This window comes from Epinephelus fuscoguttatus, linkage group LG19, assembly GCF_011397635.1.
Source record: "Epinephelus fuscoguttatus linkage group LG19, E.fuscoguttatus.final_Chr_v1".
Lineage (NCBI taxonomy): Eukaryota > Metazoa > Chordata > Actinopteri > Perciformes > Serranidae > Epinephelus > Epinephelus fuscoguttatus.
The window spans coordinates 12,502,318-12,530,108 of record NC_064770.1 but is presented as its reverse complement, the minus strand read 5'-3'; the positions used below and the strand labels follow the sequence as shown (position 1 = coordinate 12,530,108).

The 27,791-nt window shown below is 43.1% G+C and overlaps 1 protein-coding gene across 2 annotated transcripts in view; it reads left to right on the top strand.

The window, feature by feature from the left end:
* Positions 1-12,018: 12,018 nt before the first annotated feature.
* syt3 (synaptotagmin III) overlaps positions 12,019-27,791 on the top strand; it is a 40,935-nt gene continuing 25,162 nt past the window's right edge. Inside the window, exons 1-4 of one of the 2 annotated variants that reach the window (XM_049562193.1) lie at positions 12,019-12,464; positions 17,429-17,796; positions 20,165-20,441; positions 27,053-27,448. In XM_049562193.1, the coding sequence (XP_049418150.1) occupies positions 20,291-20,441; positions 27,053-27,448 (547 nt within the window). In that variant the 5' untranslated portion in view covers positions 12,019-12,464; positions 17,429-17,796; positions 20,165-20,290. Of the gene's footprint in view, positions 12,465-17,428; positions 17,797-20,016; positions 20,442-27,052; positions 27,449-27,791 lie in introns of both variants that reach the window. The other variant, XM_049562192.1, reaches the window with a different exon arrangement.

Genomic DNA, 27,791 nt, shown 5'->3' with positions numbered 1-27,791 from the left:
CTCCCCTCCCTATTTAATCTATCTTAGAAAAACCTTGGGGGTTTAATTCCTTTCTCAAGGCAAAGTGCTTTGCTGGCATGGCAGCCAAATCCATACACAAGGAGTGCATCAAGCTTTAAAGTGGACATCTCAACAGCGGAGCAGTTTAGTCAGAGTGATGTGAAATATAGAGCATGGTGTGTCACTGTAGAACAAGATAAAAAGAACAAAAATTGGTCTAGGGCTGCTGCTGTCCTCGAGGGGACGTGAAGGCCTGTGGTGAGAAACCCTGGAAAGAGGAAGGAGAATTACACAACACTCGTAAATGCATACACATACACAGACACACACACACTCACCCACTCATACCCACTCGCAAATCTTGTGATATGCCAAGAAAATTATTTACTACTCAAGAGCAGGCCCTAAATGATTAGATTAGTCTCCTGGCTCCGTGGCTCCTGTAGCGCTGAGAGAAAAGGATGGGATGAGACATTACTAACGTTGGAGATACAACACAAGAAAGGACAGAACAGTAAATATGATAAGTAAAGAAAAAAAGGTAGAAAGACAGAAAGAAAGAAGTGTGCATCTCAAAATATCACTAAAATCAGCTTCACCCACCCCCACCATAGCCTATAGTGAGTCAGACCCTTTTCTCCCACCATACAAACTGACATTTGCAGCCCCCAAATATTCATAACTGAGACAAAAATATCGCACAGTCAGAGAATAGGAGGCATGCAAAGACCTGTCCTTGCTCAGAGAGGTCCACTAAACACGCCATTAATTGAATTAAGGACAGGAGCACCTTTTGTAAGCTTCAGTTCAGCTCTAGTGCATGCAAGTCCGACAAACAGAGGTAAATTCAAACGGAGGGGCTAGTGCACACAGTTTAAAGCAGCTATAATCACTGTGACAGTGTAATAGGGGTCGTCCCAGTGATGAACCTACAGAGAATAATCACCTGAATCTTTACTTCCTCACGGCTTTACAGAGCTTTGTTTAGCTTGCCGACCCACAGCTGTATTGTTCTGGTTCACTCTCACCGCTCTCATAGTGTCATTTTCAGCTGCAGCACGCAGCTATTTTCACTGGAAAAGCTCTAAATACCCTGAACACTACCTGAGGGGTGAACCACGAAGCCAGATTAGTGGGTTAGCGAGGTATGTTAAGCCTAGTCTGACTCACAGGATATAGACTGTAAGCACAAGCCTGCCACTGGTCGCCGATTGCAGACGTAATTCTTCTCCTCTTCTGCTATCAGTGTGTTACCATTTTGCAAGGGCATGATGCTGCATCCTGGGCTTCGCACTGCCCAAAACAACTGTGACTGGTTAAAAGACAATAATGTTCTAGACCTTTCTCCAGCACTGGCACAGCGATGCAACAAAGTGTGAAGACAGGTCTCACTATGTGAGACTTTGTTGAGCCTAAAGCCAGAGTTTTCAGTGTCACAAAGACTGCTCTCTTTTGACACGGTGAGATCGCACCAGTAACTTACACTGCACACCTAACCTAACAATATTAGGTCGCTATATCATAAATCAGTATGACGTTCAGGCTACTTGCTTATGAAATGCGGTAAATCCTCTCAAACCGTGCCACACCACTTTGGATTACGTTTTTGATACGTGGTCCTGATTTGCTGAAGTCTGTTTTATATTGTTAGTCTATGATAGCTAATAGAAAACCTATTAGAAAATTGCTTAGTCTATTGGTATTTACTGCAGATAATTTTCAATAAATAAAACTCATTTTATCTTGGTGCCTACATCTAGTGTTTTCCAAGTTTCCTTCTTTATGGGACAATGTCAGTATACACAAATGCAGTTCTTGAATATAACTGTCTGAGTCTGTTGCATCAAGTTTAAAGTTTAGGAGTAGCAGAACATGCAGCTGTCACGTTAGTAATAAATGGAGCAGTAAAATAAATACATTAATTTGTGAAGTCACCCAATTAGTAATTTTCTGCCAGCATTCCTTGCTAACCTTTATTGAAACAACAGTGTTGCTTTGTGCTGCAATACTTTTTAAATATTCTTCAAAGGTGGAAGTAGGCGGCACAAGATCGATTTATTTTGTGCAGTAGAAGAACTAGGTCAAATGACACTTTGAATGCATCATTGACCCAATTTGTTTTATGGGAACGCGCATGGAGCCTGAAGAAGAAAGCCTAAAGTTTTCAGTCCGTCTGTCTCACGTCAATCATTTTATTTCAGCAAATTGTATCTGTTGAGTTAATTGTTCCAGTACACTAGTAAAAGTTTCATTTGTATTGGTAATATTAATAATTTATCTGGTAAAAAAATCAATACTTGGTGGCCGTGTATTGATATGATACTGCCATGCAAAAATATCACAATACTATGCTGTATCGTTCTTCCCCCCCCACCCCATAATTATTTGGAGTGTGTTCCTGGCCACCTGGCAAATGTAAGTCACTCTCTTTTAAGCTCTTTTTTTCCTCTACTAAATCCTGAGGGAAATATTTGGCTCCTCAGCTGCTAAATGCTCCACTGTGTTATCTCAGCTTGTCTGTAACTTTGTCTGTTTGCTGTTTGGTGCTGGGCAGGTAGTGTACAGTGGGTTTATCAGCAGTCTCTATGAGTGACCCCTTTCCTATCAGTGACCCCTTAAGCTGCTTCTTTAAAAGGTAATATGCAGAAATAATTGGGAATCATAAACAAACTGGGTTGCGAAATACAAAAGTGATTGTACAAACAAATTATATGAATGCTTAAAATTTCCGGATAAAAGGTAAATTGGAAGTTTTATGTTCAGATTTTCAGCTCCCTTCAGATCCTCTCTGAGGCTCTTCCAACATTTTTCGGAGCTCAGTGCTGCCTCACCAAATGTTGTTCTTGTAAATGTCCATCCAACTTGGACACAAAATTGCACAACAATGCAAGTCTGTCTCTATACCCATCACACAGAACATCCAGTGCTCAAAAATCACGTTGTAAAAACACACGGGCAACAGATTTTGACAGTTCTCGAAAGAGCACGCTGCCTCAGACCCAGCCATGCCAGGAGGCAGTTGGTAGCTCCATGCACTTTCCTCCACACTGCAGCCCCCTTGACCTCAGAAGTAGTAGCGTGTGTAAGACTCTTGTGAAAACCCCAGCCACCAGCTCCTGCCGCTAGGGTTCACCGGGGGACTTTGAGGTTCCTGACCTTAACACATACTGCATACGGGGCCTGTCCAAACTGCTCCAGGCTAAGGGCAAGGAGGTTGGAAAATCCCCCAAAGAGACTGTCCTTGCTAAGTTTGCTGGAGGGGTTCTTTGCCAGATGCTGTGACTGTGCTGGCTAGTGATGCAACAAAGAGGAGACAGTCAACTGAGTCTTCCTCCACTGAAGGTATCTGATGAAAGAAAGAACCAAAAAAAGGAAAAAATAATAAATTAGGTAAAAGGAGCAAATGGAATCCTCTGATGAGAAATTAAAGTGGGTGATGGCAGTGGCTGATGGGTGAGGGGGAGTCACGACAAAGACAATGAAGAGCAGTAGAAGAAAGAGAGAGAGAGACAGCTAGAGAGAGAGGTGGGCGATTGGTCCTATGAGAGAGTTGTCATGGTAACAAGTCATCATGATGAGGTTGAGAATGATCAGAGAAGACTTTTGGAAAGAAAGTGCAAATACATACAGAAGATACATAATTACATTAGCCATGAAATGCCAGTACAGGAGAGTATTACGTCAGGGTTGGCAACGTGTGATGGAAACTAAATCAAAAGTTTAGTTTTACAGTTCAGCTTTAAACTTTAGATTTAACAAATCACCATTTAATTTACATTGGATTAAGCTGAAGTACAGCAAATCACCTCTCATGGGAAAATTTGTTACATTAAATAATTTTCATTAATTAAGTGGGTTCTTTATGCTACTCTTTATTGCAAAATTAAACGACTGCAGGTCCAATCAGATGTTAGAGGTACAGATTGCATGTTGTCTTTCTGAACCCTGGTTTTCAGTGTCCCTCTGATGGTCGCACCTGCTGCCACACAGCCTATTTAAATGTCAGTAACCCTCCTGCACCCACTTTAGTTTTCTAATTATTAATTTTCCCCTTATTGACAGTGGTATAGTGGTAGTTGGTGAGGTGAGTGTACGAGATGGATAGCTTTCCTCAGGCCAGAGCAAAACATGGGCTCACAAAAGCAGAGCTCTTAAATGCAGGAAGACGCCAATCAGAATGTACCAAGTGCCGCCATATCATAGGTTGCATATGGATACCTAGTTCAGAGATGTTGATCATTTCCTTAGATTATATTGGGTTGTGGTGTATTTGACGGCTAAAATTTCTATACTGATTGACTAATTAGTTTCAAGGTAGCCTGGAAATCCAGACCCAAATCTAGAAAGATTTAGGGTCTGGCCATGAGTAATGAAAATGGCCCAACTCGACGGGCGGCACCAAGCATACATTTGTAAATATCACTGCACGCAACTGGATAACACTACGACCAATCAGAACAATACACGAGCTGACGTATCCAGAGCTTAGCTACCAGCGGAGCTAATTGGTAGATTAGACTCTTGCCGTATCTGGTCGGCAAAACAGCAAAAACGTCCTTCTTGCAAAGGAAAGACTTGAGCGCCGTCTTCTGTTCCTCTTTTAGAGAAAAAAACAGGTCTAACTCGTTCATTGTCGTGGCCAAAGCCATTTCAAACAACTGGTGTTCATGCGTAGCCATCTTGCAATGTTTACTGACTGATTCCGGACTTCGTCGTCGCAGCGCTGTCGTCATCTCTTTAGCTCGCCTCTGGCCCACCTATATCAGATACACCGATGCGATTGGTGCAGCTTGGTTTCATGGGCATAGGTAATGAGCATCATTACTGATTGCCAGAGTGACTCGCTGAGCAAATTCAAATTGTGCTGTCACGAGAACTCTGTATTTTCAGGGTAGTTTCAAGGTCCAGTGTGTAGTATTTAGGGAGATTAATTGGCAGAAATGTGTGTGAGTGTGTGTTGTCCTTAGTATATTAATACCTGAAAATAAGAATTGTCTGGTTTTTGTCACCTTAGAATGAGCGGTTTATATCTACATTGGAATCATGTCAGCCACCTTAGTTAGCAACCCCCTGCCAAATGGCGTGCCAAACAATGTAGAGGAAACACTTGAGGTGAAAATGCATTATTCTGTGTTTTAACTGGTTTTCACCTGGTCCATTTTTGGAGAGGAAGAGACCTCTGTAGATAATTTAGCTTCCAGTAAAAACTTCCTGAACAATAAACACTGAACGAAATCTAACCGGGAGAAGTTTCAGCAATCCTCTCCGCCAGATGCCACTAAATCCTACACACTGTTTTTTGTTTTCAAGTTACTCATAATTTTTACTTAGTACACCTCTTTTATTGGCCCAGAACTTTGAGGCATATTTTGTTAATTGTTTGCATCACATTTGGGCAAATGAGACCCTCTTTGGGAAATTGCACCTGTTACTCCTAATGCTTTCCAGCTCAGTCCCTTGCAGTCCCACTTGTCATTGTGCAATCACACCAAAATTCATTCCACATTTATTTCATGAACTACAGAGCAAGATGCATTAACTTCCTGTAAGTCTTGTGATAAGACAAACCTGGGAGAAGGGAAAATGACTATGGAAGATTCCCTTATCTGTATTTCTTATCTGAATCTATACATTTCAACCCAAACCACAATTTTTTCCCCTAACCTTACCAAGAAATCCCTTCCTGGCACAAAGTCCTCAAGGCAAACTTCTCCCAAAAGCCAAACCCTCTACCCACACTTGTAAAAGAAGGAGGGGCACATGGGACAAGGATGTCATTTCTTGCCACAACCAAACACAGTGAGGCAGCTAATCTGGCAGCTTGTTTAAAACCTTGCTTGTCCGACTGTCTGTGTTTCTTGCTCCGTTGGACCCTTTTTATAGTGATGTTGCCTGGCTCTAAAACATCAGCAAAAACTTTGGTAAGTTGTAATAACTGATAGAAAAAATGTCCAGAGTAACGAAAGTAAAATTCAGCTGTTATTATAAATTGTTGCTTGCCCTTAACTCTTTGTTGGACAGCACCTTGTCCTATTGTTTTGCCACAGGACTTTGTTTGGCAGAAGGTAAATTCTACCTATGTTTTGTTGTGTTGGTGCTGCCCAGAAAATAAAACGTAGTGAGCTATGGGCAACTTTGAATGTCCCCATTGGCAAGACAAGACAGAGCAGACAGACAGAGACACTGCTTTATAAGTAATATGTGTGTCTATCTCCTCTGTCTTGCCTTGCCAAAAGGGACAACTCCCCTCTTCTCCTGGTGAGAGACATAGTCTTGGGTGTAGGAGCATGGCTGACTTATTGGTAAAAACCACAGTGCAAAAAGGTATGGAAATGTACCCAACCAACCGAAGCAACTGGTTGAGTGGATTGACTGGCTTGTAGTCTGCCTCCATAGGTTATTACTCGCTTAGGGATAATGGTGATACATATTGGTATGACATTTCCAGTCACCTCTCTGTCAACTCTGCTAAATTTGAGCTAAATTTGTTCTCTTTTGCCTATTTTGAAAGTGTTGGCGATGCTTTTTGTGGATGGTGTTGGACAGCGGTGGCACTTGGGTGTGAGTCACTAACTGGGATGTGGAAGTAAACTCACCAGTCTGTAAAGTCTCCTCCTGCAGAGTTCTGATAGCAAGCTGTCAGCTAGCCAGGTTGAGGTTTTCACATGTAAGCATCATTAAACATCAAGGAAAAATGGAGAAAATGGCACCAGGTGACTTACCATGTAAATAAGTACTGGGGTGGCAGTGGGAATGAGAGGTGTTGTCACTTTTCTGCTGCGGATCACTGCTATATGCCTTTCAGCACCAGCTGCAGAGTGGCATTGCCCATTTTTAGGGAGGAGCGACCATGCATGGTTGTCTTGTTATGGTCAGGATGTGTGGACATAAAATCAATTCCACAACCAAAAAAAACCGGACTAAATCACAGTGCACAAGTCGAAGGAGCTGTTGGGATCTCATTTCAAAGGAATTGTACCTTATAAAATTCCATGTAACAAATATATGATTGATTGACTGATTGACTGGTTGATTGGCAGCTCCAAAAGACGCTAACAGGTGAAAAACCTGCAAGAGAGTAAAGTCAGAAAAGAGGATGAGCGGAATGATTATCTGTCTGTATTGCCAATGACTGGAGAACATAAAGCAGGTTTCAAAGTACAAGAGGCTATTAAGGTATAAAAAGGGGAAATCCTGACTTGTGTTTGGTTGTCGAGGTGTTAGCCACTCAAAATGTGAGGACTTTGGAGAGCTAATTAGGTAAACCAATACCAGCTGGAGCTGAGATAATAAACATCTTTTGTTTTTTTAAGCCTGGACTCATCTTGGCTGCAGTAAACCTATGTTACAACGGGTTGTCATGGATCTCTGTGCAGGGTCTATACTGCTCAACAGCAGAGCTGGAAGGGAAAGGGAGTAAGAGGAGAGAGAGAAGAGCCATGTTCCAGTGCACACAGGCCTATAGGGGAGAAGCTCATTCTACAAATTCTGCACAGAGTACCTGTCCTCACCGACTCTGCTAAGGTGAGTTATAACGGGGATAGTAAACCACAAGGAGTCCCTGGGCTGATGTCACCCAACACATATGATGTATGGAAATGGCGATTTCAGCTGAGCTTTGATTTAGAGAGTTAGCCATCATAATGTCTGAACCTTTGTCAACGGAGATGCATCATTCACCCTACTTATACTGCAAAAGAAAACCAGAAACCAGCTCCTTTTGGGATACAACAAATATCTGCTTGAGCTGCCAAGCATCTTTATGCTTGCAGAAAACTAGAGTGACTAAACTAAAAAAACTAATAGACACCAATCATTGTCATTGCGGATTACACCTCTAAAAACTCAGAGGCATCGTGCCTGAGATGAGTCACAGCAGAGACCAGCGGAGGTGTTGGTGTTTACAGTGTATAGGAGACTTTTGTACCTTGACTTTAGCCTTTAAGCCAGTGCATCTATCAGGCGATGCAAATGGAGAATTAGTAAATCTTTTTTACGGCAAATGGAAAAATGCACAAGGTTGTAAATCAACCTGCCATGTTTCTTTATCCTGTCACGTCTGTTTAGTTTTGATGAATTGCGATTTGAACAATGCAATGCATTAGGAGAAAAGCAAATTACAGACTTGTACCAAACTAACCTCACTCCAAAATATGACATTATATCCATTATGAATATTCATGCAAACTTACTTCCAGTTAATCAGATTTTGAAAAACACATTTTTTGATCCCTTCAAAAAGAGCCACTTTTCAGTGTTTGTATGACAGCTTTATTAACACAAACTTTTCTTCATTCTTTAATGTCTAATTTGTTGCAAAGCAAAAGATGCCCATCAGCTCTGGTCCTATGGTCATAATGCCTTAAGAAGTATCAAGTAATGAAGAGCCCAAAGTCATGTAAATTTCAAAGACCAGTTCTGGCTGAAATGTATCCATCTGACCATATTCTCAAATAGAAGCTAAAAAACATCATTGCAAAGCCCACTGTCAGTGTGGATACTTAGGTAACAGTGTAACAGATGCGCAGTCAGATGTGGTACGCTGGCACTGCAGTAAGCATGCTAGCAGATTAGCTCAGCAGTGATAGTGTCAGCTCCGCTATATCACTGGTCATGTGACCCTATCTTGCCGGTTGTAGCAGTCCAAGACTCTCTCCAGTGAAAATATTGCCCTAAACAACACAGAGTCAAGGGAGCGGCAACTTTTTAAGGATTAACTTTGAGAACAAAAGTCACTTCCCCTGATATCGTTCCGCAACTCACAAACTCAGTGGAGGGGTATGAAATGGGCAGTCTCAAGGTAGAATAGCATCTCTGGAAGAAGGTGGAACAAACATTAAGTGACAGCATCACGCCAGGGTTGTGACACAGCGGGGTTTCGGGTTGTTGACCACTGTTACTTTAACAATAATCGTGGTCTGTCCTGTGTATTTTGGTGTAAGAGTAAGTTCAGGACACAGGAAGCCCTGAAACAGTGACAGGTGCCTTCCTACGTCCCACTTCAGGGCCTGCTTGAGGTCCTTAATCGATGCCAGCATGAGGCTCACACTGTAACACCCCTCAATGGCAGATAAAATTCAACAAAACATCTAATATCACTTGGAACCAGAAACTGTCACACCTGCTTTCATCGACTAAATTTCTGGGGACAAAATGGAAAATGACTCATTCTGTGGTCAGTGTGATATATTTTTAGGTACGACACTTGGAAAAAACACCAGAGGAAATACAAGCTTCCTTTAGCACATTTTTTCTTTTACACTTGGCAGATAAACTTGTGACAAATTGTGTGACTTTGCTCTTAATATCATTCCTCAAAACACTACATTAAAATTTGGACGCATTTTGCTGTATGGAGTTAATACCCATGGCGTTAGTCACTCTGAATCACTCTGTGGGCTCCTCTCCCCTCCAGCATTGCTTAGTCTACTTTCTTTAATATGTGTGTTGTTTAGATTCATGCACTCAAAGTGCTGTGTATAGTATGCATGTGAGAAAGCAAGCGCCTCAGTGTGTTATGTGTGCACTTGCAACAGTGGATAATTTGCCCCATGTATAAGAAATATTGTCATGCCAGCGCCTGCTTTAGAGGAAACAAGGTCTCTGGTCTGACAGTATCTGCTGCCGTCAGCCAAGCCTTTAGTCCTCTTTTCTCTCAATCCTCTCCTCTCCTCTCCTCTCCTCTCCTCTCCTCTCCCCCTCTGTTTGTATCCTGATTCCCTCGCTATGCGTCCCTGTCCTCTTCTGTTGTGTGTCTCAGCCTCTCTCTGTGCTCTGCTGTGACAGTTAACAGAGGTCACTGTTTACTCTCATTTATCAGTCAATCATCGCCAGCTGCGGGGTTCCAAACACAGCTATTTTTCCATCCTCCATCCGTCTTTTACCACTGCTGCTTCCAGAACAATGATGAAGACAATGACAAATAATTACGGGGTGGTAATTCATTACACTATGTGGGATATTTTTTTAATTTAATATCATTTCTGCCATTTTTCAGGCAAATATGTGATGACTGACATGATATTATTTTTTTGTCAGTGTGACAAGTTATTAGTAATAGGACTGAGAATAGATTATTATGTGGTCATTGTAATAAATCATTAAGGGACTCTCAAGATATTATTTTGTCCTTTTAAATTGTCAGATATAAGGAGTGACAGGATTTTATTATTTTGTCAGTGTGATAAAAGCTGTGATGTAGATCACCAAATGCTGCACAGGAACATTAGTTCTGAATGCTCTCTTAATGTAACCCTTTTTAGACGTGGAATCCAAATGTTTTTCTAAATCTTTGTCTTGATCTTTGCGCTCCATTATCATAATAACAAGCACAAGATCAAGTTTGGATTCACTTAAGCTAAGGTAATTCAAGTGCCCCTCCACACTCATTTGCCAAACCCATCTGATGCCTGTAATTAGCATTTTTATGAATAAATAACAGATTAATCACAGCATTTTCTAAAGAAAGCATGAATTTACAATCATTTTTGAGGCAAATGCGTGTAAAATTTCCGTACCAAAGTTTAGAATAAGACCTGGATGTTCTCTGTGCTGTGTGACCCATTAGGTGTTGTTTGAGGACAGTCTGTGAGAATGATTAATTCATCAGTGTGCTGTCTTTAAATATGAAGGTGCCTACCTCTATCTTGACAACAGGACTCACAGTAGGCGGACTTTCCTTTTGCCCAGAAATGATTAATGTACAAGCTTCCCATTCGGCCACATATAACCACTGACTTTTTTCCCTTTGCAGTTAAAAACAACAAGACATGCAGTAGTTTGAAGAAATTAGGGAATGCAATCAGTGAATGGTGATTTTGGAAAACTCAGCTATACATCACACAGAGAACAAGAATCAAAAGCACACTCTGTTCACCATGCTCATTTATTATGGCAGCAGGCCCATATGCAATGAACATCTTGAGGGGCAGAGGGATGACTTGCCTTACATAACTGCTAAAGTTGGCACTGTCTCAGCGGCAAGCAGAGTAGAAACCCTAATGCAGGGGTTCACACATGTTTTCAGCTCATTAACCCGAAGGATTACACACAGGCTGTCTTCTAATTATTTTGTCTCGTAGATTTGATGAGATTTCTGTTGATGGATGTGACTTGATAGAGAATTGGACATCTGGATATCAAAACTACGTCCCTATTACATTCTCCCACTGCTTGATGTACAAATTCAATTATAAGTGAATTACAGTGTTCCTCATTTTGTTAGGTGATTCCCCTCTGGGAATAAGTCAAGGACCCAAAAGGGCGCCCTGAGGAACACCACTATAAAAACAACCACTTTGAGGCAATTTCTAAACCTATTCCCAATCGACCGTGGAGGGTCCTCATTATCCTGCCAGTGATGTTACCATAAAGCACAGAAACATTTTTATGTGCCCCCTCTCTCCTTATATGAGGCCTGCCGGAATATCATAATCTAATCATGACTCCAATAAGACTGTGTCTCATTCTAACTAGATCATGGTCTCTGTATACCTCAGCTGCTCTTCTCGTTGAAGTTTCCATGGTGTGTGCACACACACATAAACACACACACACACCATCACCCATACACATACAAACAGGCTACGAGCCATGTCCTTTTTTTTTGGCTCAGAGCCGAGCAACATTGGCCCTCCATTCCATCTCTGCTCTCCACTGCCTGACATCCAAGCAACACCTCCTCCTCACACTCCCCCACCCCCACCCCCACTTTCCACCTCCTCCTCCTCTTATCCCAGGGATGCTACCATAAAAGGAGTAACATTTTATGAGCCCCCAACCAACTAGCACCACCAGCACCACCATCTCTCCAGGGGCATCTGCAGGTATTATTACCTAATCACAGCTCTAATAGGACCAAACAAGATCCTGGGCCCTTCGAACCCACCCATGTGCCCTCCAGGCAGAGAGTGGCCATCACCCCCCCAGGTTCCCACTAACACACACAACCACACCAGCTCACACACACATACACACCACCTCTCCCTCTCTGGCTTTCTCTCACGCCCCACATACATCAGTATGTCTTTAGCACTGGCCGGGCTGTACAGGCAGTGAGAGGAGAGAGAGAGTATTAGTATTCAGAGCACAGGGAGGAAAAAAGGAGAGGGAGCGAGCGAGCACCCAAGTGAGAGAGTGAGAGGGAGGGGATAGTGAAATAGAGAGGAGGAAAAAACACAAGGAGGTGGGGGGAATATAAGAAGAGAACACAGGAAACGGGAGGGAAACGCGGGGAGGGAAGAGATATCATATTGTTCATTTCTCTCTCTCTCAGTCTGCCATCCCGGTTGCGGGGCTTACTGCTCGGTGCGTCTTCGAGAGAAGACAGAGAGGAAGAGGAGGGGGTGGACAGAGCGAAAGAGGGCGGAATGCCCCTTTACAAGCGTCGCATCTGACTAAAACAGCGGAGAAGCTCGTAAATCGGAAATTGGACAGAAGGAGACAGTGGTTTCTGCAACGCCAAGGTAGGAAGATATTCCCTTTGTTACTCCTTTAACCAGCATGCATTCGGCTCTGTGATATCTGCGATGTGTGCGTTCTTCGCATCATCTCTCCTTTGATCCTGCATCCCGCACTGGGCTCTGCTGAATATGCCCTAAATCTAGCAGCATGTGTCTGTTTTCCATTAATATTTAATGTATATTATTTGTGCATCACCCAGGCTCTTCTATATTGCATTCTGCCGTTGGTAGGTATGTGTTCCGAGCATATAGTGGGATGCATGTTGTGTGGAGGCAGCCTGCTCGGGCTACGTACTAGCCTATACAACAGATAACAGGCTCGTATCTGTATTACAACTGTATCAATGGCAGCTATCCTCACTGATGATTTAACTTTTTTTTTCTCAAACGCTATTACATATAAGATGATCAGACAGAGGGGTACGCGCACGAGCACGCAGAAAACACACAGAAGACAGGTTGACGTGCGTAAGACGTGCGTAATTCCCCCTCCACCCCACCCACACCCCCACCACCTCACTCCCCCCAACCATCAAAGGCACAGTTGCTTTGGCTTCCCACCACAGAGAACCATATTTATGCAAATGGACAAAAAACCCCAACCACTGAGACACACTGACTCACCGACTCTGACATAGCGGTAGGTGAAAAATGAAGTGAGGGCGGCCGCTGTCTGTGTGTGTGTGTGTGTGTGTGTGTGTGTGTGTGTGTGTGTGTGTGTATGCGTGTGATTACACTCCCTGTCTGTAAATAGGTCCTGCTCTGCAGCTCCACTGGCTGTGCAAGAGACAGGAAGAGCAGCACTAGTATCCCAGGGTTCCTGGCTGGCCACTTGCTCTCTATTTCCTGTCCCATGTTATAGACTGTTAAGACACTTGCAACTCCAACAGGCCCAGAGTGGTGGAAAAGGTGTGAGAGCCTGAACAGCAACCTTTGATATGTGTGAATGTGGGATAGAAATAGGTAGAGATAAAAAGGAGGCCGTGTCTGCTTGGATGTGAGCGGGTGTTTGATTGCATGCTTATAGAGATATATGGTCTTAAGCAGATATTAAGGCGCGCTCACTCCCCCCCTCACGTTATTTATTTGCTGAAAGGGTGTTCAGGAGCTGAAAGGGTGTCCAGGAGCTATTATAGGAACAACCTCGAGGCTGAGGCTCGGCAAAGCTATTACCTCTAGTCAATAGACATTAATATCCCCATGCTCAATCTTGGCCTTATACGGCGCCGTCTCTGTCCCGGTGAAACAGAGTGCCGCTCCACTGGAGTAACCAAAAAGATGTGTTGTAGTAGCCGTATCTGTTTACCCCTGTGCATCAATCTGTCACAGCTGAATGAACAGAGAGGAGCGATGATAGCATTGTCTCAGACAGACATCGCTGTGGCCCCGAAAGGAAGTGATGCAAAGCAAAAAGGAGGATGTGCCAGCGCTGGTGGAGAGAGGTCACGACCTCTATGAATCAGGGAGAGTCCTGACGAATGGCGGATGATCTAAGGCTACACAAGTACATCGATTTGAGATGGTACACAACATGATACGGCCCAGCAGGGTACAGCAGCGCAGACAGCATCAAAGTCTGGAACAGAGAGGAGCGGGTCACAGGGCCAAGTCGCCTGTCTGTGGAGTACAGCGGACTGGAAGTGAGACGTTATTAAAGGAAATACTGTTGATGCTAAAACTGGCGTGGAAGCGTGGACATGGGAAGTGTGAAATTCGCTTAAACATTTGAGTAATTTGCGGATTTAAAAACAAAAACACAACAACAACAAAAGCATACAGGGCAAGGATGAGAGTTTCAATAAAAGATGACTTCCAGGTGGAGATGAAAACAAAAGAAAGAGTGTGGCGGCAGATAGGAGGACTTGAAAGCAGGTTCAATGAGATCCGACTGAAACATCCTATTAGGTATATCCAATGGATTAGTCCCCTTTGTCTACAGAAGCATTTTGTTCTCAAACAAAAAAGGGTCTGACTGTTCTCAGTTGAATTTTGCAATTATGAAGGCGTTCCATTTCTGCCCATAAAAACAGTTAGACATTTAAGCAATCAAAGGTAATTGCTATTAGAGAGAGGACGTGAGACTGAAAGAGACTTTTATTGAATGACTAAGGATATGATCTTAAACTTGCCTGATTGTTAGGCGAAATTAAATTCAGAAGAACCTCAATGTAATACTACAACTCTTTCCACTGCTTCAACTAATAAAATCGATCCCGTTACCTCTGAACTGGAAAATCTAAAACTGCAGCAGACTCACATTTCACGTGTGTCATTCATTACAAAGGCAAACATATAATTTGACTAGAAAATGAATTCTGTTATGATGATATGGGGGTTGCAATAGATCACAGGTTTGTGGTAAGCATCTGAATGTCTCCCACTTCTTATTCAGCAGACAGCTGCGTTTCAAATGCCTTATCACTGTAATTCCCAAACCCAGCTGAGGTGTGTGATTCATCCCTCAGAGACAGATTGCACATACAGATTTCAGATTTCAGTCGCACTCTCTAACATGATCCTTGTTACTGAAAAACCTGCCCCCTGGGTTTTATCAAATTCACATTTGCCCTACTCGAGCATTCTTGTTTGTTTGTAGCTGTTTTTTGGTGGAATTTCTGAGCAACGGAGAAAAACCACTGGAATTCTAGGTGAAGGGAGTGCTGAGCCAAAAAAATAAGAAATCCAATACAACTACTCAAAAAGAGCGAGGGGGGTGCACTCGATATTAGATAAATATTTATTGGTGTATGCCCCAGCAATAAGAAATGGCAGTACTGTGTCAAGTTGTTTTTTTTCCTCACATTCCGGATGTGCTTCCTCATTTCGAATTTGTTGGATTTTTCTTTCTTAGCTCTCTGTGCACCTGAGGGCGACTCCAAATCTGTCCTTCCAGAGCAAATACAAGAATGATCCCTTCATTATGAAGGGATACAAATATAAACGCCTCATCTGCTTCATCGCCTATAAGCTAGATTGAGGATGTAACGGCTGGACTGAGCCATTAAAAATGAGACATTTAGCTGATGCTCTTATCCTTAGTGATTAACAGGAAGGGCCAGCCAGGGGCTCAGTGTCTTACTAAAGGACACCTGTGCAGGGTGCAGTATCTTTCCCACTGATATACCCTTGAATTTGGGTTTCTATGTGTTTATGCTTACTGGGTGTCTGGTCCTTCTTTCTGGTTCTCTCTGGCCTTTTACCCACAGATTTAGCTCATGATCTTATTGGCCAGCTTCTCCAATAATTGGGCACTGACCTCCTTCAGTTTCCTTCTCATCTCAGTTATGTGATTGGACAGAGCCTTTGTATACTGATTCTCCTTTCTCAGTAGTGTGATTAGATTGTGACCTTGCGTGCCATCATGTCTCCTCTGCCCAGTCGGACAGTGACCTCACTGGACGACTGTTGTGGTGTGTTCATTCCCTGAGAGTATTGATCCCAGGCAGAACAGCAGTCAATGGAGTGTCTGTGGGAGGTTTAGTGTTGCTCTGTTCACTACAGGAGAAATGTGCGTTTCTGGGCATGGCACTATCTGAGTGGAATGATTCGTCAACATGCTTCTGAAGGCATATTTATCCGTGAATAACCAGCCTCTGTAAATATTTTGCTTGTTGTAAATTGCATCCCCGAACCCTTGATTACCATTGTTGCTGTGTCACCCCTCGCCGCCAGCTTCCTATGTTTTTTCCTGCCCTTCTCTGCTCCAGTTTTTTTTCCCCTCCCTCTTTATCTGTCTCGCCTCCAATTTAATGTCAGCATCTCTTATATCCCTCTTTCTCTCTCTCCGTCTCCCTCTTTCTTTGTCTTGCTACACAATCGTTCTTTCCGTCTGTCTGTCTCCTCCATTTCTTCTTTGCCTCTCCCTCCCTCCTGATGCTCTCACTGGCATTTGAGGCGGCCAGTTTTGTGCCAGACAGCCATTCCTCAGATTGAGATATCCTGGGTTTTAAAGTCACTCAGACAGATTTACTATCTTAATGGGAGAGAGTGGTGTTGGGGGGGCGAGAGGAGGGCTGGTGTAGGATATAAGGTCTGGATGGCGTTTTGATTCTCTAATTTCTGATTCATTCCTGCAATAGGCTGAGCTGAGATGGACAGATAAATAGACTCTGCATTATCTGAGTCGCTTTTAGACTGACAGACTATCCTAATGTGACAATCGGCTTCTCAAAAGAGACAGGGACAGAGGGCGAACAAGAGAGGAAAAGGGTGTTTCTGTCTTCAAGAGGAGATGGAGAAAACTAGAAAGGGAGTGGAAGCGTTTCTTGTTTCGGAACTTGTTCAGAGTGAGATATGTCTTTGCCTAATGCCGTGATTGATTGATGGGTGCGAGACGGATGGACACGTAAGGAGTGCTTTCCTAGGGAGGTGCCACTCAATGCACAAAGACTGACGCTGACATTTAACAGAACAACATACATCAAATGATCAATAGTCCTTGCCCTGTCCGACAAAGCACCTTGCTTGAGAAATAGGTCCGCTGCTTCGCAAGGACAAAACAGCTCAGTGGAAAAGTGAGCTGACCTCTCGCCATGAACATTGTTTTGCCAGTGATTTATTTTTCAACCAGACCACAGCTTGTACAAGATTGTTTTTTGGTGAAATATATTCAATAGCAGGGGTTTCTGCAATGGATCTGTATTATTAGACACAACTTTGCATACATTCTTTTCAGTCAGAGTCCCAGGAGGCTCACAGACTGTGAGAAACTGGAGTTTGGGCATTGACCTGCTTTTATTTAGACAGAATGAGTTCAAAAATAAAGACAGTATGCTAAAGAAGTCTAGTTTCTCTTGGATGAAAGGACAAGGAGCACACACATAAGGCAGCCAGACTTAATACATCTAATTATATCTCCATCTGTAGTTTTAGGAGATTTTGTACCTTGGTATGGTTTTGCAGTTTTTTAGTCTCTGTCTTATTGTGTCACTTCGCCCAAATGACTGTTTGATTTTATTGTTTTTCAGGTGATGTTGCAGAGCTTCAAAAGAGTCTCCACCTATCCGACAGTGGGTTCAAATCCATGCTGATGTGTTGGAGAGACCCTGAAAACTGATGTGTTCCACCGACTCCAGCTAGAACTAGATGACTAAGAGCTCAACTCTGTTCCCATTTTGAAGTTAAGAAAAAAAAAAGCCACTTGTCTGCAGGCTGCTGTTTCTGGTCTTGGAAACATTAGGAAAATAACACGCTAAAGGTTATGCATGCACTGCAGGCATAACTCCGCATTCCTCGGCCAAATCTATTTGCTAAGAAAATTTTACATGAAGAGTGTCTCCGCTCTGGCTTGCAAATTCAACATGGCCCAGATCTGCAACAGTCGAGTTCAATAAAGGTAAAACACACAAACCCTGGCTTTATGACATTATAAAAGCTGATGAAATGCTTTCATTTGGTTTTTTCAGAACAGTGGACCTATATAGCAAAATGTGAAGCTAAAGGTGGTGGTTTTTCAAGGCAATACACTGAATATGTTGAATAGTTTTTTATAAATGTACCTTTACTCAGTCTCCCTCACTCTCACAGTGTTTGTAGTTCCATCAGCATATTTGTGTTTTAGGGACATAACACAAGACAGCTCATAATTATCTAAATTACTCTGTAATTACAGTAAAGAGTGTTTTGCTTTGAAATATTACATGAAGTTTCAGGATGACTGACCCAACGGTCAATTCGAGACACCAAAAATGATGACTGAATCTCCAGGAGATCATTGACAGTAGGGCTCCTTTTAATTAAGTATGTACCATGTTGAGTGAGAACTGAAGCATCTGGCATTATTCAAAGTAAGAAGATTGACATTTAGGCAAATTGAAAGTTAGACTTTTACTACATCGTTTGTCCATTGATACACTCTGAAAATAAGATAGCAACTCAGTAAGTCACAGTAGCAAGGTTTTTTTTGGCACACAATAAAGTACACAGTTATACCTTTAGTACAAAGTTACCCATCATTCACCACCTTTGCTTACCAAAGTAGGACATAAATATTGGGCTTGGGGGGTATCCTGGTATTATGGTACCTGTGTATTAAAAAAGGGTATGGTTTTCAATGCAGTCGAAAATACCCATGCTTCTCTTTCTATTAAACTGATACGGAGATGCTGTATTTAGGTGAAGTATTGTAGTGCACAACACTTGCCACCAGTCTGCACTGGTGGAACAGACAGCTGAGCTGAGAAAGAAGGCGACTGTGAGTGGTGGGGACAACGTTACAGGACTATAAAAAATGCCAGCAGCAATGTCAGAGAGAGACAGTGGGGAAAAACAGCATGTGGAGACAGCATATTTCACATCTAACTGTGTGTATTAAGGGTTTATTTTGACCACACCCGAGTAATTGTTGGATCAATGGATGATGGTGTTTGATGAGTTTTATTTTTGTTACTGTCAAGTTTGAGTGAAACATGTTTTATGATGAGTCAACAAGGCAAGGGGGTAGTTGTAGTTCAGTGAAAGAGAGAAACTTGAATGAAGGTGTGCATTTGTATTTCTCTGTTTTAAATGGGAACATTTTATGAGTTTTTATTAGTTAGGACTTTTTTTCCATTACTTTTTTAAATTTATTTTTTAAATACACGAACGCTGTAATATCCCATATACTCCGGTGAAATGTTAGGAAGCTATGAAGGAATAAAACAATAGATACCACCCAAGCCTAGCAAATATAAAATGTACTCTTTCCTTATTCAAAACTGGGTTCATTTATTTCAGGTATATTTAAACTTGCATTAGATGATACTAATATGGAATTAGATTAAATTTAATGTGAAAAGGTTTGGGTTTGCTCGTAGTGCCGAACCCACTAAGAATCAACACCTCTGAACATAATAGCTTTTAGCTGCTTTTTAATTCAATTCAAAATACTTTATTCATACCTCAAGGGTAGGTTAAGGCTCATTAACTAACTGGTATAGTTCTTCTGGCCACACATAGACCGTATGTTGATTTTATTTGCCCAGGAGCCCTCTGTTGCCATTCCTTTACAATTGAGGTAAATGGAAATTAATTTGGGGTCCTCAAAGCATTTAAAATGTAATGTTTAAAAAATGCAACCATGCAGAAATGGTGCCTTGGTAAATGAGGATAATCCACAGATCTCCTTGACAGTATTTTCTCTGGAAATATTATCTACCAAACTAAAAAACAAACAAGCAAACATAAAAGCAATAGTAAGGCTTTTGGTTTGTGGTGGTGGCAGTGTGTCTCTTAGCCTGATAAGCTCTGAATATGTTTTCTCATAATATGGGAGAACTTTTAATAAAACTTTTGCCAATGTCAACAGAAAACTACCAGACTTTAACATTTAGCTGGACTTGCAACAAGTTTTCTCTCCTCTTACATGATGCCAGTTGTCTAGCATTACTCTTCATAGTGTACGCTAAAGTGATATTATGTAGAACAGGAGCCAATGATCTATCAGGGACACACTGATGGTTTTGGCATCAGTGCTCTCACTTAATGGGTAAGGTGACCAATCTGCCAAAAACTTGATTTGTACACTTTTATGTCCTTACGCTTACGTTGCCAGTTTCTCTCCCTTTATCTCTTCCAGGGAAAGTGAGAGGGGTGGGTGTCGCTCAGTCACACATGGGCACGTCAGTCTGGTCTCTGTGATCCAGACCAAGGCACCCCGCAGAGCCCCTCGTGTTCTTGCCTTATTGCCGCTGCCCCTTCAGCTTCCTCTGCCTCCTCTTTCTCAGTTCACACCTTGTAAAAGGTGGACGGGCCAACAATCTACTTACCCAAGCGCCGTCCGATAGGTGAGGGCGGCGAGGGCTGCACTGTCATTGGCTGACTGCTGGTGAGAGTGCGATGCGGATTGGAGGATGTCGGGGGACTGGGATGAAGACCTGTGTAAGAAGGCGCTGGTGTTGGTGGAGGAGCTGTGTTTCAACTCCCCGAGAGGTTACAGCCAGAGTGAACGCTGCCAGGAGTTCAGCTACCTGCTGAGAGGTCGCAACAGACAGCTGGACACAGGTAACTGACACACCTGAAGCTTCTCATAAATCTTTTTACAGCATATGCATTTGTCAAGACTGACTCTTTGTCCCAATATTATGAGTATGGAGAAAGTTTTTTCCCTGTTTGCTCTCACAGGATTCAATAGTTTGTAGCAGGACTAATGCCTCATTTCCACTGCATTTCGATTCGATGCAGTTCACTTTTGGTACCATGTCCTTTCCTCCATTTTTTTTCCACTGTGGATACCATCCTGTCAGTGTAGGCAGAATTAGCAACAGAATTAGCAACAGATATAGCGACACTGCGGGAAACTGCAGTGACATCATCTCCAATGCGAGACTTGCTGGATTCTTTAATTGGCAGCCAAACAGAGGAACGTCTGCACTTTTTCAGGTGTAAGGCGTAATGTAGGTGCGTACCAGCATAGTGTTGTGAGCTGCCATTTTTTAAAATCTGGGTTGAGAGAATAAAAAAATCACAGTCGCTACTGATGGTAGCTTGGCTATTTAAAGTGGAGGATGGCCTGTGCTGCACTAGGAATGGTCGTCTTTGACCAGTGAATGGTCTGCAGTGTTTTAACTCCGCCTTCTAGTATCGACTAACCATGCTTGGAACTTTGACCAAGGTGGTTCAGGTATGATCCACAAGTTTGAATGACAACCCAAAAAAGAGTGAGCTGAGTTTAACGGAGCTGTGTCATACCCAAGTGGCATCCCATGGGGCTGAAAAACTGCAACTCTTTGAATGGCCACAATGAGTTAATCCCTATAGACTCCCTATATTTAAATGCCCACCTTGGTTGTAGAAAATAAACATGTTTACAGCCTGGTGCAACAAAACCAAGGGATTTTTTTTTATAACTCAGCCATTAACATTTTATTAAGGGTTAAAGTTATGCATCATTAAGGGCAGACTATTTTACTTGACAGGCTGTCTGCTGAAGATGTCCTCAGCTTCTCAGTCAGATCCACCCTTCGCTCCTTCACAGCACCAACCTCTATTAGACGCCCAAATATGATCCCTGCTGGCTCCAAAAAAACAAAATGGGAGTCCACAAACCAATGGGTGACATCATGGGAGCTACATCCATTATTTTTACAGTCTAAGGTCGCACCATATATTGGAAATGTGGCAACAAATCTACAGCCCTGCTAGCAGGTCTGTGAGGCTGTAATCTGAGGCACAACAGTGCGTTGACCTAGAGGCTACTGTCAACATGCTAACGTGTTCACAATGACAACGCTATCATGCTGATGTTTAGCAGGAGTGATATTTACCAGGTTCACCATCCTTGTTTATTGTGTCCGTGTGCACTTGCTAATTAGCACTAAACACAAACAGGCTGATGTAAACGTCATTAGTTAGCAGGTATTTAGTCATAATTAAAAATTTTGACCTGATAATGGTGCTAGCGGTGAAGTCAGGGGACCGCCAATGTGATTACAGTTAATCCTAAGGGAGGCATGAATGTCTGTACAAAATTTCATAGCAATCCATCTAATAGACAGACTAGCATTGCCATCCCCAGAGCCATGCTGCACAGTGAAATTTGCTTCACCCTGCCTTAAAAGCAATATTTCATCCACCCTTGCTGTATCAAAGACGCTCTGTACATTTGAAAGGTGGCTTGTACAAGTAGGTAGTCATCTCCTTCACACAGAGCAGAGAGGCTGTGGTCAGCTTGATTCATGTCCCTTCGAATGTACACCAATGATAATGTGCTTTTGCAGTGGAAATGGTGGCAAACATCTGCAGAAACTTCTCAAACATCTCCTGCAGAATTAACAGCTCCATCTGTCCATATGCTCAATATTTTCCATCATTTACAACCGATGCAGATTTTTTATTAAATGTATCCAAGCAGACCGCAGCTGCTGTATTCTGTGAAGAAGGAGACGTTGAATCTATGGGACACCTTTCAAGCCTACAGCAGGCGAGTCTTTGATACTGAAAGATTTTGGGAATCGCTTTAAGGGTCTGATCACCCACTCAAAAGGAATTCTGTTAATATGGGCTCCATTGAAGATTTTTAGTACCCCTTATGGTCTGAATCAGGGTTTCACACCCTGACAAGAACAAAAAACAGACTGCTGATACTTAAAATATGTTATGTTTTGTCATAAAAGTGGTAACATCCAGATTATTGACTTCAAAAACCTTCAGCAGGAGCATTTTAGCATTGCCTCGGCAGCTGCGGATATGTACAGCAGCATGACATATGTTGGATTAAAAGGTATGAGAAGGCAAACGTTAAGATGAGTGCTCATGGTTAGAGATTGTTAGAGGTAGTGTGCACTCACAACAACAAACCATGAAATATTCATCTGCTAGATTGAAATGGTAACGGTAAAAGTCCATCCCATTTCTTTTACGAGCCCCAAAAGAGTCTCAGTACAATTTTGCGATTGTTATCACAGGGCTGGATTAGAAATATATTTATATTTGTTTATTATTTCTTCTTCTTTTTTTTTTTAACCAAACTGAGTAGGTGCATGATGCTGCACCATTGAGTGTATTGTGTGCAGAGTATTGTGTGTGGGTTCTCATTAAAGCATTTGGAAGAGCAATGCGCTGTTATGCAGATTAGCGTGGATATCTGTGGCTCAGTGTAGATTAGCCTGGATTGGCTGCATGTTGCCGCTGGAGATTTGGATGGCTCTGTGAAGAAATGTCACACCATGGTTTTAGGCGTTGGCCTCCTCGCTTACCAGCTGTGCTTTTTTGGTGTTTGCTGACGGAAGTCCCCAAACCCTCGGAGGACGGCGACCGCCGAAAGCTGTCAGCGAATGTCTTGTGTAAGCAGCGGGGATGCGTTTGATGTGGAGCAATGTACGACTCCCAGTGGGGTTGCATCAGTCACTGATTGACAGGCAGTCTCAGTCCCTCTTCACGGTGCACTTCAGAGGCCTCCTACCCACCCACCTACCCACCCGCCGACTCTCTTTTTATGCTTTGTGGATCAGCGATAGATCTTTGGCAGGATCAGCGCTCGTGAAGGTACAGCGACTGCCCTAAAGAGAGACAAATGGAGGAGAGTGGTTTGGCCCCCGACAGTCCCCTTGCACGTTTGATCACAGCCATGTCTTATCAGCGCTCCCTGATCTGCCAACCACACACAACCTACTCCTCTTCTTCCTCGCTTTGTTTTTCCCTTCCAGATCAATACATTAACCTTTCTCATCCTTAAACCCCTCCCCTCTTTAGGTTTCGCTCTAAATCATTGTCAGGTTGTTTTCCTCCATCGTTCCGTTCCTGGACTTCCTTTCTTTCTCTCCACCATTGCCTGTTTGGTTTCCACTCTTTCACACATGGCGTGGTAGTTGCATCGACTTTATCATCCCTACGCCCCCACCTCCTCTGAGGAAACAAAAAGGGAGAATAGACCCAGTCAGCTTATATGTCTGTTTCAACATGTGCACCAATCTGTTTTCACCCCTCTCCCTGTCTTTCCCGGCCCTGCTGGCCATTCTGTGGTTGGGATCATTTTTCCTTTCACTCCATTCCCCTTCATCACTACTGTCTTTTCTTGATGATTTCAACCTCATCCTTCCTTTGCCCTCTTTTCCTGTCCTCCCGCTCCCTCACTCTACCCTCCTCCAGTCTCCTGATCTCCATCGTCACGTTCTCTCTTGCCTCGCTCTCGCTTCCTTTTTTTACCCCTTGTTTCTCATTTCCCACCCAGTCTTGTTCACCACCGCGACAGATCGATGTCCCCTCGCCCATCCCCCACCTCCACGGCCCCCCAATCATATCTTTCGAACAAGTGCTGATTAATGACATACACAGACTGATGAATAATTCACCAAAGAGTGAGCGAGGAAGGAGAGGAAGAGAGGGAGGGGGGGAGGACAGAGGGAAGGTAGGGGTGACGAACAAAGAGACAGTCGCTGAGGAGAGGAATAAAGTCAGAGCGTGCAGAGGCAGACAGCATGGGAAAAGAAATGACAGCGAGGAATGAGGGGTGTTTGAGGGGATTATATAGAGGAGTGAGTGAAAGAGAAAGAGAGAGGGAGGGCGGGGAGAGACAGAAGGCGAACCGAATTCCAGAAGATGTACCCCAGGGCTTGAGGATTGGCTGCTGTTGTCTTGTTTTCACTCATTTGCTCTCAGTCTTGTTGTCAGCCTGTTACAGATAAAATTCCATTCTCTTTTGTGTGATTTAACAGTGTTTATGTCTTTGTCATGCCTATAAAGACACTCTGAATTGAAGTAAATTGGAGGAAAAGGGGGTTAAAGAAAAGGAGGCCTCGTTGTCGGTCTGATGGGGGGCTTAAGAAACATTTTCCTCTGACGGTAAGACACTGCTGTTCTACACAAAGGTGATGATTGGCCTGCCCGCAGACAGGAAGGATTGTTAATTGGTGGCCCTCGTCTGGACGGAGCCCAACATGGTGAGAGGCAGAAATTCCAGTTAGACGCTGCAAGGTGGGGAAGCATACTTGGTTTGCGAAATCTGCACACTGTATCGTAATGAGTCTTCTTGGTCTACTTACAGCCTATGAATATTCATGTTCAGGGCTCTGGGCCTACAGTTCATTGTGGGCTCTGATTGGTTCTTTTGTCAAGACAGTCATCAGACCCCAAACATGCTATTTATAAAGAGACTTCAAATGGCTCAGGATAATTATAAATATTCATTGTATATTTAGTCTATTTATTTATAAATATTCATGGAATATTTAGAGGGTATTTACAAATTTATGAATTCATGAATTTACGTATCATAGACTCCGACATGTGCAGTTCTAAGCCATAAACAGAACTACAAAAGTTCCCCAGCTCTGAAGCTGATCTCGACACTCTTTCATTTCTGCTCTCTTTGACAGCGGCCGGTGCTGGAACTGTCCGGCAGACTGGTGCTGAAACTGCGCTTTTCTTTTATTCTGTACACTTTTTCATCCGGATGAGTCATACTCCCCCCTCCCCAACACACATCCTCTACCGACCCATACCCCCCCCAATCCCATCCACCCCTCAAACACAATCCTTGAGCCGTCACAGATTAAAAAGCTCATAAGCATGAGGAAATGCAGGATGACATTGCATAGAGACATCACTGTGGATGCTAGTGTGTGTGTGTGTGTGTTTTTTTTTTTTAATTGTTTGCCCCCCACACCGCCCCCACCTCGCCTCCTCTCCTCCCCTAAGAATATCCACTCTGCCAACGTTTTCCCCCATTTTAAGCTCAGGATTCAAATGTGGGATATGAGCTTCAGGGGATGGTTGCATCAATTTACGCCTACAGCGGGTTCCTTCTGCTGCTCCGTGATTTGTGATTTTTCAGACGTTGTCGTGATGTGTGTTCGTGAAGGGGGTGTATGGATTGTTGATCATGAAGTGGCTTACTGTTGATTTGTAAGGCATAATGTGTTAATAAATAAATACAGGATGTGCACTCATGTGGTGTGGTTGTTGTTTTTACCCAGTCATGCAAGACTGCTCAGTGGATGGCAGTTTAGGTCCGTTTGTCTGTCCACCACTACCATGAGGTTCACATTCTATGGGTTGCTGTTCACGCCCCCCGCAGGATGAACTGTAATAACTTTGGTGATCCCCTTTTTTTTTTCATCTAGCATCATCATCAGGTCACATTTGTTGACATTAGACATTCTGGTTTATGACCAAATACCAGTAGAGACCAGTGATAAACTGAGATGGCCCACTTTAGTTTCATTTCCTGTACCTGTGTTGTGGATTTAGCCACTGCCTGCGCCTTCAGGAGACTAGCGACAGCCCTGAGTCCATTCATTCCAATGGGAAAAGTGAACATGAGTACACATTATGACCGTTCAATCACCCCATAGTCAGTGATGTAAATCCCCATTTACATCCCCCATTTTTCACAAGCTCCAACCCTTCTAAACATTCTGATATGGAAACGGCATTTTTTCAGACACACAATCAGGAGAAATTTAACTTTATTTGAGATTTGTCTCTGTTTTAGCAACATACTCTCGCGAGATCTGGTGACAACCGACGTGATCTTACACTCAGATGATATCAGACATTAAGCAAGCAGATAAAAATCAGCAGCAAAATAAGGGACAAACATTAAATTTGTACTATATATAGTGTTGTGTTGATTTTAGTCTGATTTCATTCACCACACGTTTGCAATACATCCAAAGGAAGTGGGGGATTTGGTGGAGAGATGGTCACGCCAACTTAGAGGCCAGAAGTGTATGTCATTTTGTTCCACTAGATTGTTCCTTGATGCCTCTAAAAACGACATTCCCATCAGACCTAGCTGTAGTCTGTGATTAGTGCTAATTGACAGATGTTAGCATGCTAACAGGTGCTAATTGGTCAGCTGGCCGTCATTGTAAAAAATGACCCAGCTTAACATTATTAAGTTAGTGTTGTCATTGTGAGCATGTTAGCATACCGGTGATAGCATTTAGCTTAATGCACTGCTGTGCCTGAGTACAGCTTCACAGAGCAGCTAGTGTCTCTGTTAAAACTCCATTCTCCTCACACTTCTTATACGTGAGATTTCTTTCTTTCTGTATAAAGACAGACTTTATAATAATATGACAAAGTTATAGCTCCCTTCAGAGCATTGAATCTTCTGTTAGTTTTAAATCTCTTTACCCTCTTCATCCTCCCCTCCATGTCTTCCTCTGTAGAAATCTCTGTCAGTCTGCTGTCGGTCATCGTGACATTCTGTGGCATCGTCCTCCTCTCCGTCTCCCTCTTCGTCTCCTGGAAGCTCTGCTGGCTGCCATGGAGGGACAAGGAGGGCGGAGGCTTGAGCCTGACGTCAGGGTTGCTGCCCGGAAGCGCTGGTGTAGGAAGCCTTGGAGGTGCCGGCGGCTCATCACTCTTACCCCCCCTGCTGCAAAGGAAGGAGGGCCACTCCTCGTCCTCGCTCTACCCCACCCTGGGCCAGCAGGGTGGGCACCACCCCCATTTCTCTGACCTGGTGGGGCTGGAGAGGGGGGAGGTCGGAGGTGTGGTTGGGGGGCCACAGGACACCCAGGAGTCCTCCTACCTGGACATGGACTCCTACCCCAACAATGCTGGTGAGAGAAGAGCAAGATCACAGACATCTCTTAATCCCAGTCTGACTGTATGACTAATGTAATGCTGCGGTCAATAACTTCTTATTTTAATACACTCACAGGGTACTGAATTTAATACATTTACCTACATACAGTAAAAATAATTTATCTGTGCTGCAACAGTGTGATGAATGCTGACCATTATTGGCTATATAAATGGCTTTTCTTTTAGTGGTGCTACATTCGAGGAATATTACTTTTTCATGTTACTGGCCTAGTCTCTTATTGCACACACTTAGTTATACAGGAGGAACATTAGGAAAGAGGTAGTCTGTGACTTTCAGATGAAAATTCAGTTACCACA